This window comes from Rhinoraja longicauda, chromosome 20 (assembly GCF_053455715.1).
Source record: "Rhinoraja longicauda isolate Sanriku21f chromosome 20, sRhiLon1.1, whole genome shotgun sequence".
Classification (NCBI taxonomy): domain Eukaryota; kingdom Metazoa; phylum Chordata; class Chondrichthyes; order Rajiformes; family Arhynchobatidae; genus Rhinoraja; species Rhinoraja longicauda.
The window spans coordinates 26,399,267-26,417,238 of NC_135972.1; the positions used below are offsets into that span (position 1 = coordinate 26,399,267).

Genomic DNA, 17,972 nt, shown 5'->3' on the forward strand with positions numbered 1-17,972 from the left:
ACATACATGCATGGGTGCGCACTGTGACACCTTTTACATACATGCATGGGTGCGCACTGTGGACCCTTCATAATTTCAACGTTAGGGGTGAGGTAACCACAAACTGCACAGTCCAACCCTCACCCCTCAGGTATTGCACCCTTCATGACACCTACCCTTTGCACACATGCATGCATGGACGCGCAATGCGGCCTGCGGACTGTAGTCCTATCGGCACACGCCATGGCGGCACGGGGCGAGCCCGCCCGACACTGTGCAACTACTCATCCCAGCATTCACCTGGCGGGACGGTCACGTGGGAATCAGCGCGGCCCAATGAGGGAGGGAGGCGGCAGCAGGGCTGTGGAGTGGGAGGCGGCTGGAGACTAGTTTGTTCTCACTGCAAGACGTCGTACATAGTCGTGTCCTTAACTGCGGCAAATCGATAGCCGACTGGAATTTATCAAGAGTTCAGGACTTACCAACTTTTTTTTCCCCCCCAAGTCGAGTTTCACCGATCGTCTTACATTTATCTTGAGAACAAGATATATTGTTGACGGGAATCCGGAGTTTGGACGGTGGGGGATTCGTGGTAGTGGTGTGGGGGGAGAGAGAAAAACTCTCATAAAGAAAACTGAGGTGGTGGTGGTGGGTTGAGGAAAACAATAAGAGAGAAGTGAAGGATGCCTTGGATGCGGAAGTGGCCGCTCAGCTCGACGCCGTTGCTGCTGCTCGGCGCGGCGCTCGCGCTGCTCTGCGCGCCGGTCCCGGCCGCCGTTGCCCTGGAGCCGCCTCGCGCCTGCCCGCCTTGCTGCTCGTGCCGGGCTGAGCTGCTGGACTGCAGCCGCTGCAAGCTCAGCCGCCTGCCTCACCCGCTGCCCGGCCACATCGTCCGCCTGTGAGTATGCACCCATGTAAACTTTCCCCATTCTTTTCCACTCTCCTCCATCCTTCCCAGAAACATTTCTCCACCCACCCACCCACACAATTTTTTTTTTTAAATCCGAGTTTCGCAATGGAGAGAAAACGCATTCGTTTGTGTTTTGGCAAACGGGACTTTTGTTGCATTGCAAAGTTCTCATGATTTGCTGCCGATTTGAGTGAAAACCTGACAACGAAAGGTGGATTTCTCCTTCGAAGATGTACATCTGTACCCTGCACAAACGTGGTTTACAACTCTTGATTAAATCGATTACGGTCTTCTTAAAAATAAAACTTTCCCGTAGAGTTGAGATGTTGATTCGAGGGCTCTCTTGCAACATTTATGTTTGGGGTAGAGATCCTGGTGCCTTTGGGTGTCCAAGTGCATCTGTATTGGACATTGCAACGCATATTGCACTTGGACAACGAACGAGTTTTCACCCTAATGTATTTGGAGGTCCAGTTACGACGCTCGATGTCATAGTGTAAGCCAGTTAAACAAATTATCATCATCATCATATATATACAAGTCCGTGCCGCCCAGCGATCCCCATACATTAACACTATCCTACACCCACTAGGGACAATTTTTACATTTACACAGCCAATTAACCTACATACCTGTACGTCTTTGGAGTGTGGGAGGAAACCGAAGATCTCGGAGAAAACCCACGCAGGTCACGGGGAGAACGTACAAACTCCTTACAGTGCAGCACCCGTAGTCAGGATCGAACCTGAGTCCGGCGCTGCATTCGCTGTAAAGCAGCAACTCTACCGCTGCGCTACCGTGCCGCCCTGTAACATTTTGCATTCGAGATGTAAATGAGCAAGTAATGTTTCCGTTTAACGATTAAACGACGCCTCTGATTTGGTTGCTATTTGTGGCCATTTACATTTTTCATCGCAATTGATGTTTTATTAAAAAGCAATGTTTAAGGCAATAAGAGAAATAGATGGTGTGAGATGCTTCCTCCTGTGGAACCGTTTATTATGTAGTTTTGTGGCCACTTGACTGAAGTGGAAGAGTGTTTAGTACATCTGGAATTGCGACCTAAAGGGCAAAGGTCCTTTAGAAAGTGTAGGGGAGCCAAAGAGCGAGAAAAAGGTTGAATATTTGAGTTGAAATAATTAATATTGCTGGAAACTATAAAATAAATCAATAGATTAGTAGTCCTAACTTTTGCAGCTCTTCATCATTTGACCATGTGTAGAGAAGGGTCCAAATGTTGAACAAAGCAGGAAGGCGTACAATTAGTTTTGGCTAATTCCCTTCAAATTAGCTCATCCTGCAGTAATGCTGCCTTGCTCACGAAACATGAATAGCTCTTTCTTAAATGGACTTTGAAACTCTTGGCTACTCACAAACGGCATGCTATCGAAGAATTAAAAATAAGTAAATTACATGGATTTTCAAAAGTGATTTGATTTGTGGAGAATGTTTCCTTTTTCAATTAAAATAAAATCAACTTTTGGTTATTTAGTGTTTGGTCTTAGTATGTTAAAAATCTGGCGTGGGATAAATTTTGTATTGTGTTTGTCCACAAAACTACAACAGAAGTATAATTTTAGATAATATAGTGTTTAGATGCAACAGATTTAAAAGGGAAATTGCCTGAAATTTAAAAAAAACACAATCATGCCCAATTTTTTAATTAACTTGTTTTAAAACATCTTGAAATCTGATTTAAAAACATGTATTGAACTTGGTAGAATTAATGGAACTCCAATTTGTGGTTGGGATTCCATTTTTATTAGATGATGTAAAACAAAAAGTGGTTTTGTTGCTTTAAAATTTTCCATAGTACATTTTTTGTGCACAAAGCCAATGCAACTGCCGGAACAGTTTTTAGTATGTAATGTTTTTTGTTAATATTTCACTCACTTCAACATTGTGGAATTACACCCACATGTTCTATTAGCTGAGAAATGTCTATAGGAAGAGCAGCTGTGGATAGTTTCCAGTTGTGTAAACAAGTACTAGTAGCTCAGTTGGGGCACATAATTGTGATCACCGGTCAGAGAATTTGCGAATGGCTCAAAAGAAAACATTCAGTATCTCTTCTGTTTACATCATACCTTGTTCATGTTACATTTCTAAATGTCTCACTGTTAATCAAACACTTCCTGTGAAAAATAGTGTGTTGCTTTGGGATTGGGGATCAGTTTAATATAAACCTCTCATTGTCCAGGTATACCTAACACTGTATACTTGTAGTAATTTAATTTGGCAAAGTTTTGGGCAATTTCATCAGCAATTCCAAAATCGCCCCTTATTTGTTTTGATTTTGGAAATGAAGGTGAACATTTTAATTCCTTCAGTATTAACAACCAAAATAAACTTTTGTTTTGTACTTTCGGGCATTCCAAAGCACCTTATGGCCAATTAATTTTGAAGTATGGTCATCGCATTTTTTTTATAGAGAAGCAAGGCAGCCAATATACACACAGCAAGATCTTACAAAGTCAAATTAAATACATTTGAAAATATTCTTTCAATGATTCCAAACAAAAAATGTTCAACTCACTTTGCCACCCTTCAATGTTAATTCTTTTCTGCCATATCTCTGATATCAGCACATCTTCAAAATATTCCTTACATCCACGATTATTTGCAGCGAGTGACATTGTGATGTGGATTGACCCAACCTTTATTATCGTCGTTCGCACACCGACTATCACATTCATAATACATCTCGATGTTATCTGTGTACTCAGTTTTAAACAATTCACTAAACCCTTCACTAAAGTCTTTCCTGTTGTCTGGCTTCTAGAAATTCACATTCTTCTTTGACTTAATGTCATGATTTTACTCTTGATATTTTCATTTTCCTTTAATTAGCCTGCCCACATTGCTTAGGATTACTACCCATGGGTTAGTATTGTTAACCACTGTAGCCTGTTTGATATCTTCCACAAAACAATTTTAATTGCATTTCCTTTTATTTGCCCTCTAGAAGATTGGGAGTTGGACCAACTCTAGCATCTCTGCTGTGCTACTTTGGCTTAACTATTTTCAAACAATGCAATACCAGTCTTGTGCATTCCTGATGTTCTATAATCGTTATTGTTTCTGATTTTCAAGATGCCTTCAGTCTTTATGGAAAATCTCGCGTATTGGAATTCATTATTTAATGCAAACCAATTAACGTGTTTAAAACAAAATAGGTACTGTGAATGTAGACACAAGGAGCTGCAGATGCCAGTTTACAAAGAAAGAACACCTCTGGAGTAACTCAGTGGGTCGGGCAGTATCTCTGGAGAACGTGTATAGGCAACATTTTGGTTTGGACCCTTCAGATGAATTGTAGTTGGGTGGGGGGGGGGGGGGGGGGGAGATAAAGTAGATAGGTTTACAAAAGGCAGTTTTCAAATGATAGGTGAGGGGGTGTTTTGATGAGCAGATGGTTGACAAAGGCCAGAGATGAAAAGAGAAAAAGTATGACATAAGGTTAGAAGTGATGCGAGATGTGAAACTGGAGGAAGGAATATGTAGCAGGAGATGGGGGAAGGAGTGAAATAGGTGTGCTTCCAAGTGAGGCACAGGGAAGTCGGAGGAGGGTTATCAACTAAAATTGGAGAATTCAATGTTCATACCATTAGGTTGCAAGCTGAATATGAGGTACTGTTCCTCCAGTTTGCAAGTGGCCACACTCTGGCAATGGAGGTGGCCCAGAACAGAAAGGTCAGTATGGTATTGAAGAGTTAAAATGGTTAGCAAATGGGAGATGCAGCAGACCTTGGCAGAGCAAGCACTAGTGTTCAGCAAAATGGTACTGTGAATGTTTGGCTGCTAACACAATTAATTCCAATTAACCCAAATAAATTCAACTTCACTTTAGATAAATGCAAAGTGATGGAGTAACTCAGCGGGCAGGCAGCATCTCTGGAGAGAAGGAATAGGTGACGTTTCGGGTCAAGACTGCTCAACTTAAATTTAAATACAAGGGAAAGTGATTTAAATGTGGATGTTTTACTCCATGTTTGATGTAGTCCTCACTCATGGATAGGATATTTTACCATACCAGTTTGTGCTTTTAATAGTTGCTTGAAATGGTAGTTTCGAGGTGACATCATCTACATTATGATAGTCAGCAAATGACAAATGCATGGTCAAAAAGCAAAGGATTTTAAGGTTGCATGTCAAGACAAAGTTACAAGGCTCTAGAAGGAATGTTTGAAACTCTGCTACCTTTCATCCTTTTAACCCTATGGTTACTGTAATCTGATGTTTTAATTACTTTATCAGTGCAATTCCGTCCAATAAGCAGAAGACATAATTAGAATGGGAAAGATTCAATGTTCTTTTTTCCAGGATGGACATGAGGGCAGAGCTTTAAGGTGAGGGAGCAAAGTTTAAAGACAAGTCTTTTTACAGAGTGATGGGTGCCTGGAACACATTGTCAGGAATGGTGGTAGAGACAGATACAACAGGAGGGCTTGAGACATTTGTATAGGCACAGTGAATGGAGGCATGTGATAGAGGAAATTTGTTTAACTTGGTATCATGTTTGGTATGGACATTGTGGGTTGAAGGGCCTGTTTATTTGCTGTATTTTCAATGTTCCTCATAATTATACCAAAATAACTTGGGCAGCTCTCCGAGTTGGTACACACCTTATTGGCACTTTAGTAGTATGAACTTTTCTCCCCCAGCCAGTAGTTACGCAGAAGATTGATCTTTTCCAATATTCAGCATAAGATGCTGAACAGGTTGTTTCTCCTCAGTGTAAGAGGAAGAAAGTGGATGGAGACATTCCAGGCAAGATGCATCCACGGCACAGATTGTTGATTGAGGAACAATGCAACATTTAATTAATAAATCAGGATTAAAAAATAGAGCTTTTGAATGGGGAAGTGTTGGATTCTTGCAGTTTCTGCTATTTGCCGTTGCTGCACTTTTATATTATTGGTTCAATTTGAAACTGAACCTGCACTACAATCAATATGCAAGTAATAGTAGTTGTACCAGTAATTGTGTCAGGTGATATCTGGCTGATAAGTGGTTTTGGACTCTGGCCTTTTTTTTGGGGGGGGCGGAAGAGCTGACAAAGTGACAGTGTGACGAATGCTGCTGGGGGTTTTGCTTGAATAGTTGCATGAACTTAAGGTCATAGTTAGTTGGTAATATGATCTCAGTGGTTGATCTGCAATAGTCCCAGTGTAGTTATTCTAAGGAAGAGGTGCATATATTTTTTTAATTCCTGATTTGCGTTTTTTATGTACTAAATTTGAAAACTAAATTCATGGTGCAGTGCAGACAGGATCTCTTTGGGGAGGAATGTGTTGGAAGGAACTGCAGATGCTATCTTACACTGATGATAGACACAAAATGCTGGACTAACTGGGCGAGACAGGCAGCATCTCGGGATAGAAGGAATGGGCGATGTTTTGGGTCTAGAACTTCAGACATTCAGTAGGGTCTGGACCCAAAACTTCACCCATTCCTTCTATCCAGAGATGCTGCCTGTCCCGCTGAGTTACTCCAGCATTTTGTTTCTATCTCTTTAGGGAAATGGGTTTCTTGTTGAATAGCCCTTAGAAACCCATTATTCATTTTTGTATGTTGGCATCACACAGTTGGGGCAACTAGAGACTTTGGGATAACTTCGGGAGCAAGTAGAAGAGAGAATCTTAGCTGAAGTATGGGAAAGGTTTGGAGCCCAAAAATCAATCTGGCGTAGTTATTTTAGGACTGAAACTTATGTTTGGCCTCTGAGTAATTATTTATGAATTGAATTCACTCATTGGATTACCATCCAACTTGTTTATTTGTTCTTTGAAGCTGTGGTCAAACATAAATACTTCAGCACTTGTCAATTGCAGTGTAAATACAAAAGTTAATAATTTCTAATTGGAGAAGTACTTTGCAGTGGAAAGCATAACTATAATTTACCAAACCAAATTAAAAGTTGTATGTTAATGCTAACTTAACTGGTAAATTCGTAAAAGTGTGATTAGCTGATCTTTTAGTAAGGATTCTTTATGCGTACTTAAGGGTTTACTGACTAGGGTGGTTGTGGTTGTTGTTTGAACTGTTGCCTGTTGTATACTTTTTTTAAATTTGGTCTTATCTGCCATGCAAGTCGGCTAAAATTCAATGGCTATAAATGAAATGAGAAGCAGCAAAATAGCAATGCCCCATTCCTTTTGCTTTCTAGTGGTTTATTTATTCTTCATCCACATTCCATTAAATGTGTTTAAAAGCTGTTAAGTGGAGGTGAGAATAGATGTTAAGAAACAAATGTGAGATGCAACATATGAAGTGACTGTGTAACACCATCTGCCACATTATCCTACTTTAAAAAACCTTTCCTAGAGCCCACATGCAGGACCGTGATAGAAATATCTATGAAATAAGGCAAAAAAACTCTATAGATCTTTTGCTAAATTCCTTTTTACTTTTAAAATTAACACTGCAGTTAACATACTAGAAATCTTGCTTCTCAGTTCACAGTTAATTACAAAGGAGATCTTGTGGTTATAAGGAACTGATTGAGGCTATCTAATCAAGGGTTTAGATTGGAAATGTGAGAGAAATCCCTTTATGGTTTCCAGTTTAGATTGTGATCTTTAATAATCTGTTATCACTAATAATCTATGTACTGTTTAGAAAATGGTAATGGTGAGGGGGATTTTGACATTCTCAGGCTGATGGAATCTTTATTTATTTAATAGCCTTTACTCAGTAGAGTGATTGGCGTTATCAGATCTAATTCTCCACTAATAAGTAACTTTGTGGCCCAATATGAAACCCTTTTTTTTGCAAATGACATTCTATCAACTTGAATTTTTCTAAAGAAAATCAAAAAATGAATTGGATCCAAAAGAATAACACTTGATTTTATTATTTTGGAACTCAGGAAAACAGATGGTAAGGAGTTGTTCTCTGCAGCTGCTTTTGTATGCAATCCAGACTGAGAACTTTTCACATACAGGGCTGATTAATGGGTCACTCAATATTGGTGTCTTAAAAGTAGTTAGAGCTTTGTGATTTCTCCTCCCAGTATGCTTAATTTTCTGCTGAATTAGCTGATCCTACCCCATGTTACGGTATTGATTTAAAATCTGTTTAGCATTACTCAAATAGAAGTGTCTACTGTGAGATAAAACTTTTTGTAGCACAGAAGCATTTCTTGATAGCAGCAATCAAATAGCAATCTGTCCTCAAGTTTCCATTTTCTTAGAATTTTTGAAATTAGCTCTTTACTGCCTTTGCACTGTGGTATTGACTGGTCGCATTCGTTCATGCTTAAGATGACTATTGGCAAACAGGTAGCCCACATGAGCACTGTTGAGCATGGTCATCTAATTGACGTTAGATTGTTGGCTATTCATCAAATGTTGGAACCCAGATCAGTTGTTTAATTGCAGCACTGGAATCAAAGTTTAAGTTATAAACATCCCTACGTTTAGTTAATATAATAGAGGTGTTTTGAGTTACATTTGTTTTTAATATCCTGCCTCGTCAGTACCTTTTTGAATGGTGATTAATCTAGAACCTTTATCAGATGGGAAGTAATCAGTAAAGTGATTGCCCGATGAATGGAAACCACATGCTAACAGATTCATAGAGTTTTGTACTTTGAAAGTTTTAAACATATGATTAGTTGCTCTATAAATTCAAGTGTTTTATTTGTTGTCCTTAACCCCAGTAATTCCTCTGCTTCCACAAGGCATGGCTTAAGCCTTGCTTGAATACTTAACCCCATGGACATTTGAGTACATCTCTGTATTCCATCACCATGAAGCTTTATGGGCAATCTAATTACATATTATATTAGATTGTAAGCGATATCTGGTAATAGTCGCAACTAATATAGTCTGTAAGTAGTGGAATGGAACAGTCATTGTGATAAATTTGTATATAATAATTATTTTTTGGTCTATTATTGAATGCTAGAATCTAAAAGAAATTAAAACCTTCCAGAATGAACATAGCTTTATCAAATGATATCGGTAATGTGAATGAACAAGGTGAGTATACTGGACCAACTTTAACTGAAGCAGATGAGGCTAGATCAGGAAAGTCAGTTACAGTTTTTAAGGTGATGAGTGCTATTGGTGGTAACTGATCATTTTTTTGTGATTGGAGAGCACTGAAAATATAGTAATATAGCAATTTTTCAAAAATTATCTTGGTGAGAAGCCTGAGTGCAAAGAGCATTGAAAATTATATTGGAATTAGTTGGACAGTTTTGTTGTATATATTACAAAAAGCAATTGGCATTTTAAAAGTTACTGAGAAAGCTGGGTTAGATACTAAATGAGGCGTTAGGTTTAGTTTCAGAATGCTTCAACTGAGTTCTCTAGCCTTTTTTAACTTGTGTCTATACATAAAACTAAACCAGGAAAGACTGATCATAAAAATAACATGTTGATCTGATGTGCAGGAGAGTGACCTGAGTTATGAATGGTTTCAATCTGTAGGAAGTCAGTAAGGTATGACACTTGCTGTCTTTCCCTTGCCTTCTAAAAACAAAAGTGACCGTGAACATGTCAGAACATTTTTCTTGTTTTGAAGATGGGGATATTGGATATGTGTTTCTTTATCTAAAGTTCACATGAATGCTAAACCTGGAGCAATCAAGAAGGAATTGTGAATAATTTCCCTCTCTACTGCTTGTCCCAGCAACAATAATTGTTTAACTTTCAGTGCAGCTCTGGTGAGACCAGTTAATCAAATGTAGGTCAATTGTGAAATCTGTCTTGACCAGATTGTCTGTTTCACTTCCCACAGTGAAATACAGATTGAGCCACATCATAGCATTGTAATTGTAAAGCAAATGTGTTACTTACATTTTCTTTTATTTTGGTGTTAACAGCAGTCCTAAAAAAATGGATATAAAATAGTTTGAATCTCATTTGAACTTAACGTTAGTTCAACCAATTTTAGGCAAAAAGGTGAGACACTATTTAAACTTCTTTGGTCAAAACAGTTGTCTGGAATCTATTTCCATAAATGGTGACTGTCTTGAGTTTGGATTTTGTAAGTGTGAAGAAATTTATGTGTGAAGTGGGACACAGCACTTTTCAAGGGCAAGTTGCCATATGCAGAAAATTCCTTAGCTGAAAATAATCCTTTACTAAAACAAGCTGTTCTTCTAGTAGAGACTTGCACCTATGTTGCTTCCAGACTTTTGTGTCTGCACTTTCTAAAACCAAGTTTAGAAAAAGTGGTAACGGATTGGTCTTTGGGAAAAGAGTGCATTTTGAGTGGATCTTTTTAAAAGCCAGAATTCTAGAAATTGATTTTGGAATTGAAAAAACATTTTTAATGCGTTATTGTTATAATTTAGTTGCTAACTTGCTCCCAGATACATGTGACAGTGATTTACAATATTTGTTTAAGCCTATAAGCAAGCATGATGCAAATTGAACTTGAGTATGTTTCTATTGTTCACAGAAATCTCCTTGCCTTATTGTACTGTTAATGTCTCTGATTTTTACTTTGTTCTTATAGACAATAGACAATAGGTGCAGGAGTAGGCCATTCAGCCCTTTGAGCCAGCACCGCCATTCAATGCGATCATGGCTGATCACTCTCAATCAGTACCCCGTTCCTGCCTTCTCCCCATACCCCCTCACTCCGCTATCCTTAAGAGGTCTATCCAGCTCTCTCTTGAAAACATCCATTGAACTGGCCTCCACTGCCTTCTGAGGCAGAGAATTCCACACCTTCACCACTCTCTGACTGAAAAAGTTCTTCCTCATCTCCGTTCTAAATAGCCTACCCCTTATTCTTAAACTGTGGCCCCTTGTTCTGGACTCCCCCAACATTGGGAACATGTTTCCTGCCTCTAATGTGTCCAATCCCCCCTCATCCTTCTAAATTCCAGTTTATACAAGCCCAATCGCTCCAGCCTTTCAACATTATGTAACTGCAGTATGGAGCTAGGGCAGCTTAAAATGGGTTGAATGCTGTTTTCATATTTAGTGCTTGAACTCTAAGCTGGTGTCTTGCTCCACAGTATGATGCTCTTGCACAGATCTTGGTAATTGGAGAATTTTGTACTTTAAACCCATTTTTTACTGAACACTATTCTGCCACAGCAGAACCGATCTGCTTGTCTATAGTTGTCTAATGGGCCTTTCTGCAAGCTTATTTCCAATGCGTGTTGTGATAGAGATTGCAGTTCAAAATCTGCAGGGTTTTTGTACTCTGCCTGTTTAGTTTGAGAGTTAGTTGTGCACAACCCTTGATGTAAAGTAGTTAATTAATGTCAACTAGAATAATCATTTTGAACAACGTTGCCTCAAATAAAATATTGGCCAGAAATCCAAGTTCAAGTAAAAATTTTCAGGCTTTAATTCTTCACACTCAAGTAAGGAATAACTTGAATTAATATTCGTATGTTTCAGTATTGAATATACAGATGCTTAAGAAATTTTGTAAAGATGTTTTTTCTGTGGTTTTTTTTCTCGCTGAAGAATAATTCTAGTGCTTCTCAATTGCTTAAACAAAGCAAATAACGTTCTCTTGTTGAGGACTGTATCAGAACAAATAGTTTCCCCTTACAATCAGTCTGAAATACCCTGTCCCGAAATGTCACCTATCTATGTTCTCCAGAGATGTTGCCTAGCATTTTATGTCCTTTAGTGTAATCCAGCACCTGTAGTTCCTTGTCACTACAACAAATTGTGATGACATTTGTCACTTATTGTCTTAAAACTAATTTACATGATTGGGAAAAATGCATTACCTGTGTAATTTTAGAAAGCATGGTCTAACAACATTTTAATGGAAAAAAATCTGAGACTCTTGTTCTGTGGGCAGCATTGTATACAAGCAGAGGCATGGTTCTTTTCACATCAGCAGCCCCATAATATTTATCCACCAAGTGAACCTGTTTAGTGATTATTCAGCTGACTATTTTGCCCCAAAGAATGTCATAGATGATTGTATTTTATCTTGAGCATTTAGTAACTGCAGGAAGAGGCATCTGATCATACTGTTGCTTCTTGTACACATCACGAGGAACCAGAGTAGGAGAACTATATTGTCTTGACCTGAAACGTCACCCATTCCTTCTCTCCAGTGATGCTGCCTATCCCGCTGAGTTACTCCAGCATTTTGTGTCTATCTTCGGTATATAATCAACATCTGCAGCTCCTTCCCACACATTGTCCTGTATCCGAACTAAAGAGCATGAAGTTGTAATTGTGACTTATTTGGTTTGCTATCTCAAAGTTATATAAGGAAGTCTGGTTTATCTGCTATTGGGGAATTGCTTTTTGTTCATTAAACCAAAAGTTGAAGCAAGTTTAGTTCATGCCTAATTTTCGCATAATACTTGGCATGAAAAATTAAGTGAATTTTATTAAATTATGTTACAAATTATATGCTAAAAATGGAATTTCACATTAATGTGTAATTTTCTTTCAGGGACTTGAGTCATAATCGAATTACTTCTATCAATGGCAGCTTGTTTAACCATCTGCACAACTTACAGGAAGTGTAAGTCGCATTGTATTTGTACACTGTAGAATTAACTACTGCTGGTGTGTATTATCCATTTCTGACTTTACCTTTTTGATTTTCAGAAAAATAACTCGCAATGAACTAACTACAATCCCAAGCTTTGGAATTATAGCTGCAAACATTACCCTTCTTTTGCTGTAAGTGATACCTTTTACTTTTTTATTACTCAGGACTTTGTAGCTTTTTGAAATGCCACAAAGCAAGGCTATGTACATTCTATCATCACATTCATCTTTTATGGTGGTGTCCATGGGTACTGGACAATTCAGGAATATTATTCCTAGCATTGTAGGGAGGGAGAAGATTTTGTGGAAATTGGCTTGATTGTATGTTAAATTCATAATCTAAACAATGAACCCGCGCCGGCCTAGTGATGATGATGATGCCACTCTTTGAGTGGGATGTTTGCTTGTTTTATCAGCCTCGATTAATGTTATTCAGCACAGAAAATAATTCTGTGTATTGGTAAAAGCAGTTCCTCCGTATTCTGTTTCTTTTTACCAAAAGGAGAAATATCTGGTCTCAGTCTGAGTCTAGATGAAGGGTCTCAGCCCAAAATATCGACTGTATTTCACTCCATGATGTTGCTTGACATGCTGACTTCCTCCAGCTGCTCTTCTTTTTCTGCTTTGAATTCCAGCAAGTGTAGTTTTATTTGCCTCCATCTCGCCAATTGTCTATTTCTGTGTAGAGGGATGTTGCCAGTGCAGACTGTTGGTTGCATGAACATTTATCAAATGTATTATGTTTCAAAAGCAATGATTGAAGTGCTATACAATGCAGATGTTAATTTTTGTAGTTACATTAGCTTTGGGTTTTATACGATCTTTTATTTGCATTGGCTATGCATGGGTTTTGATGGGTCTTGCACATTGCCGATTGCACACTGCCAATGCAAGGAAAAGTAAAAATATCAGGATGTTGCTTGAATTGGATTTGCAGGCAAACCTAAATGTATCCATTTTGTGGCTTTTAAATTACAGGATTTTTGGTGTACTGTGTGATGTGGCCAATGATGCGTATCACTAAAGTTAGTATGGCTAGGCCACTGTGCTTGAATGTTGTCTTTGATTATTTTCTGGAACTGGCAGAGGTTCCAAGTTGGAATTTATTCACTGTAAAGGACAGGTATTGCATCTCCTGCAGTTGCAAAGTACCTGGGGAGGGGGTGGTTTGAGTGGGGAGGGGGTGGTTTGAGTGGGAAGGGACAAGTGAACCAAGGAGTTGCAGTGAGAAGGCAAAAAGGGACTGGAATTTGAAGATGTGACTGGTGGTGGGATCACGTTGGATATGACCAAAATGTCAAAGACTGGGTTCGATGTGGGGACTGGTGGGGTGAAACCACATTTACTAAAGAAAATGGACGTCGCATATTCCTAGAATGAAAAAACGTAATATGCATGGGATGTTGCCATTCATTTGTTAAATATAGAAGTAGGGAAGTAATTCTATAAAACCCGGTCAAATCTTGGCTGAAGCACCATGTGCCCGCTGGTCACCATGCTAAAGGAAATGTATGGATGGTGCTGGTGAGGTGTGGAGGAGATTCACCAGGACATGACTGGAATAGAGCAATGTAGTTATAAAGAAAGGCTTGAAGATAGGCTTGTTTACTCTGGAGTGGAAGGGTTAAGAGTTATACAAGAACAAGGAGGTAAAAATAAAATAGATTGGAGGAAATTATCCCCATACCCAAGATGGATAAAACTAGAGGACATAGGTTCAGAATGAGAGGAAGAGATTTAGGTGATTATTTTCACCCAGACTGATGTGCCTGAGAGACTGGTTGAAGCCGGGTAGCTGATATAATTTAAATGTCCTGATGAGCACTTATCTCTTGGGTAAAGAAAACTAAGGGCCAAGTGCTGAACAATGGGATTAATATTGAAGGGTGCCCACTGGTTAACTTGGATGAGTTAAATCCAAATAGCCTGTTTCCATGTTATAGGATATTTGTGTTGTATGATACAATATACCAGCTATAGTCATTTCTAAAGTAAACCCAGTATTCACGTTTCCAGCTTTAGTATTTAAAAGTCATGTTACAGTATTCATTTACTGTAATACTGTATTTTAAAGTTTGGTCACTGTTGTAAAGTAATAAATGTGGCAGAAAATGTTCACACATTTTGATCTTGCAAACAGCAGAGAGATAATGACCTCTGAAATAGCTACAGAATCCTGTCCACTTAAAAAGGCTGCTGAGGTAGTGGTTTAATCTATAATCTGAAAGACTATTTCTGAGAGTATAGCTCACATTCTCAGTACTGCATGTGAGTGCCTGCCTAGATTTACCCGAGTCTTTAAAATGGGGACTGGAAATTTCATGCTCTCTGACTTGGAGTTGTGTGCACTGCCAGAAAGCAATCTTTGGTGTAGATGAGGATCATGGTCAGTATAGATAAGCTGGGCAGAAGGGTCCATTACTGTGGCCTACAACTATATCTAATATACTTAGTATTATAAGCACTATCTGTGTACATTTCCGATCAGCTTGTGTTTTTTAAGAGGGTTTTTGTCCTTTAAATATCTCCAAATCCTGTACACTCTGCCCTTCAGGTTATGTTGGTTATTCACCATGTCAATGTAGGAGGTTGTTATGGTGAACTACCAGAGCCTAGATCACACTACCTTTCATCCTGACTAACAAGTTGTCAGTAAGGGAACTGAGTCACATTTGTGTCCTGGAGCTCAGATACAGAGATTCAGATACAGAGTGCCTTTACAGTGGATATGCATCTATTTCCACACACATCTTCATTGAAGATTCTTCCCATTCCATGCAGAAGAATGGGATGTTGAAGTTTCTGAGAAGCAAAGTGATGCGAGAAGTAAGTGTACAAGACCACATTTAACAAAATGCTTGAATTGAATCAATGATGGGTGAAGGTTGTTTCACCTCATAAATGTGTAACAGACCATGAAACTAGTGGGTTTGTGCTACAGCTGACTGGTTTGTTCATCTATATGGTAAGCTAAGTCTTTGTAAACGTTTAATGAAAAGGAAACTAAAGGAATCTTTTTTAATCCATACCGTCCACTGCCCTACATGTGGTACTTTGCAGAAGTTTTGACATAAATAAGGTTAATCTTGGCTGTTATCTTCTATTTTTAAAATCTGTTGGTGTTCCACCTTTACTGGTGCTGTTGAATTGGTTGGATATTTTTTTTATTGAAACTAATGGTACCTAGGCCAAGTTTTTAAAAACAAGGGAGTTTTCTTGCATTTTTGAGACACAGCTATTTGGGATGAGGGGAAAGAGATAGCCTTTGTTTTAATGTGTTTGTATCCCTGTTGAAGGATTTTGAAACTGATTTGTGTAATTGCTTTATATTCAACATTGGCACATCCTACACTGCATGTGTGGCATTTCCTATTGGAGAAGGAACACACATTTGTAAACCATAATATGAAATATTTTATTCCTTGTTGTCTTTAATGAAAAACAGTCATTCTACACTTTGAAGACTCTGAGGCATAAGATGAAATAGAAATTTTAAATTAGTACGCAATGTTACCAGATAAACATGGGGTGCAAGCTAATCAAGTTTTCTTCAGGCTAAAGTTATACTACCTCCATATGTTCATTTGTAGCAAAATTCTCAAATTCAGTTAATCAAACTTTCTTTCATGTAACAAGTATTGTGCCACAATTTCTAGTTGCAGTTAACATCTAGGATGATTACTTCAAAATGAGCTCTGATTTTTGGGGGTTGGGTAACAATAAATTCCCAGGAAACTATTCAATTAATTAATCTGATCACTGCTCAATTACTTACATCTGGTGATTTATTGGGGTTTGTTTTTATTAGGCCCAGGTCAGTTAGTGCAGCCAGTATGTCTCCAGTGCTGCTTGAATAAGAGCTAAGTGACACATGATATGAATATGGGTTTTCCAATGGTAAAGGAGAAAAGCAGATGGCATTTGAGAAATGTGCCACAAAATTTGAATTACAAACTTGCAAAGAGTTTTATTGGTGAGAGTTAAAGCATAAAATTTTATTTACATTTTATAAAATGTACCAGATTATCTGCTGCCATTCAGGCAGCCAAAGAGTCTGCCGTTCCGAGTTGAATATGCATACATCAATCATGCCATTTGCAAATAAAAGGGCAACAGGAGTTTTGATGCAGCTAGCTGCTGATTTGTGCACATCACATGAACTAAACGTCGTCAAAATTTATTATTTTCATTGTTTTTTGATCATGTGATTCACTTGTTTCTGTATAAAACTTGCTGAATACAATTTGGTTTAGCTAAGGAAGATTTTTTATGTTATTTTTGACTGTCTTGAAAGGTAGTTTGCTCTTTTTAAGTCAATTTCAGATTTTTTTAAATGGAAATCTCAATTACAAATAAATAACAGTTTGCAAGAATAACTATGTGCAGCTTTGTGGCTTGGTGTATGCATATGTGAAGTGCTTTAAAGGATCCAGGTTATGGTAAAATTGGGTGATTTCTTTAGAAGGAAGGGAAGAATGACACGCAAAGCTGGAGTAACTCAGAGGCAGCATCTCTGGAGAGAGGGAATGGGTGACGTTTTGGGTCGAGGCTCTTCTTCACATTGAAGTCTGAAGAAGGGTCGAAACCTGAAATGTCACCATTCCTTCTCTCCAGAGATGCTGCCTGTCCTGCCTAGTTGCTCTAGCTTTTTGTGTCTATCTTCAGTTTAAACCAGCGTCTGCTGTTCCTTCCTGCATAGGAAGGGAAGAATGTTCAAATTGTGCCTGGCAATTGATGACTGTTTATTGATCTGAGATTTGCAAATTGAGGCATACAAATGGTTTAAAGAAAGTGGAGTAAATCTATTTGTGGCTTGGCCAGTGACACAGATTGAAGTCTGAATAGCGATGGGGTGCTTAGTGAATTTTGGCTTTTCTTTTTAAAGAATAAAGCTTTTAAATGACTTTTGATAATGGCATAAGGTTGACCAGTGTTTTAAAACTAACTTTGTGCACTTGTAATTTTAGTTTTACAGTTCGATAATATTCACTTCAATCTGTGACCTCTGAGCAAACTAAGTTTATTTGGAATGTACGAAACACCGGATGATTTGTGAAAGGAGGCAAAAAGAATGTGAAGAGAAAGTAGACACCTTTTATTTAATTGGTGTGGTAACTTAATGTTTCTAATCCATTGTTGAATACACAATCAATTGCCCAAAATTATTGTGAGCAATAGCATCCTTTGGATTTCAAAATAATGCACTCTGCCTTGTTTTCAAACTCAATCGCAATAGCAGAATTTTAATTTGGTTGAAACGCCTCACGTACTGCAGTTTTGTAATGCAGTGATGGTTTAGTTTTGAGATACAGCGCGGAAACAGGCCCCTTGCCCCACCAGGTCCACTCCGACCAGCGAATCCCACATATTAACACTACCCAACACCAGGGACAATTTTTACATTTACCAAGCCAATTAACCTGCAATTAACTACTTTTTTGGAGTGTGGGAGGAAACCGAAGATTTCGGAGAAAACCCGTGAGGTCACGGGGAGAATGTACAAACTCTGTACAGACAGCACCCGTAGTCAGGATCGAACCCGGGTCTCTGGTGCTGCATTCATTGTAAGGCAGCAACTCTACCGCTGT

At 38.5% G+C, this 17,972-nt stretch overlaps 1 protein-coding gene across 1 annotated transcript in view; it reads left to right on the forward strand.

Moving 5' to 3' along the window:
* The first annotated feature begins 386 nt into the window (after positions 1-386).
* Positions 387-17,972, forward strand: part of LOC144603423 (leucine-rich repeats and immunoglobulin-like domains protein 3) — a 44,796-nt gene continuing 27,210 nt past the window's right edge. The window contains exons 1-3 of the mRNA XM_078416617.1: positions 387-877; positions 12,284-12,355; positions 12,442-12,516. Of these exons, the coding sequence (XP_078272743.1) occupies positions 663-877; positions 12,284-12,355; positions 12,442-12,516 (362 nt within the window). The 5' untranslated portion in view covers positions 387-662. The remainder of the gene's footprint in view (positions 878-12,283; positions 12,356-12,441; positions 12,517-17,972) is intronic.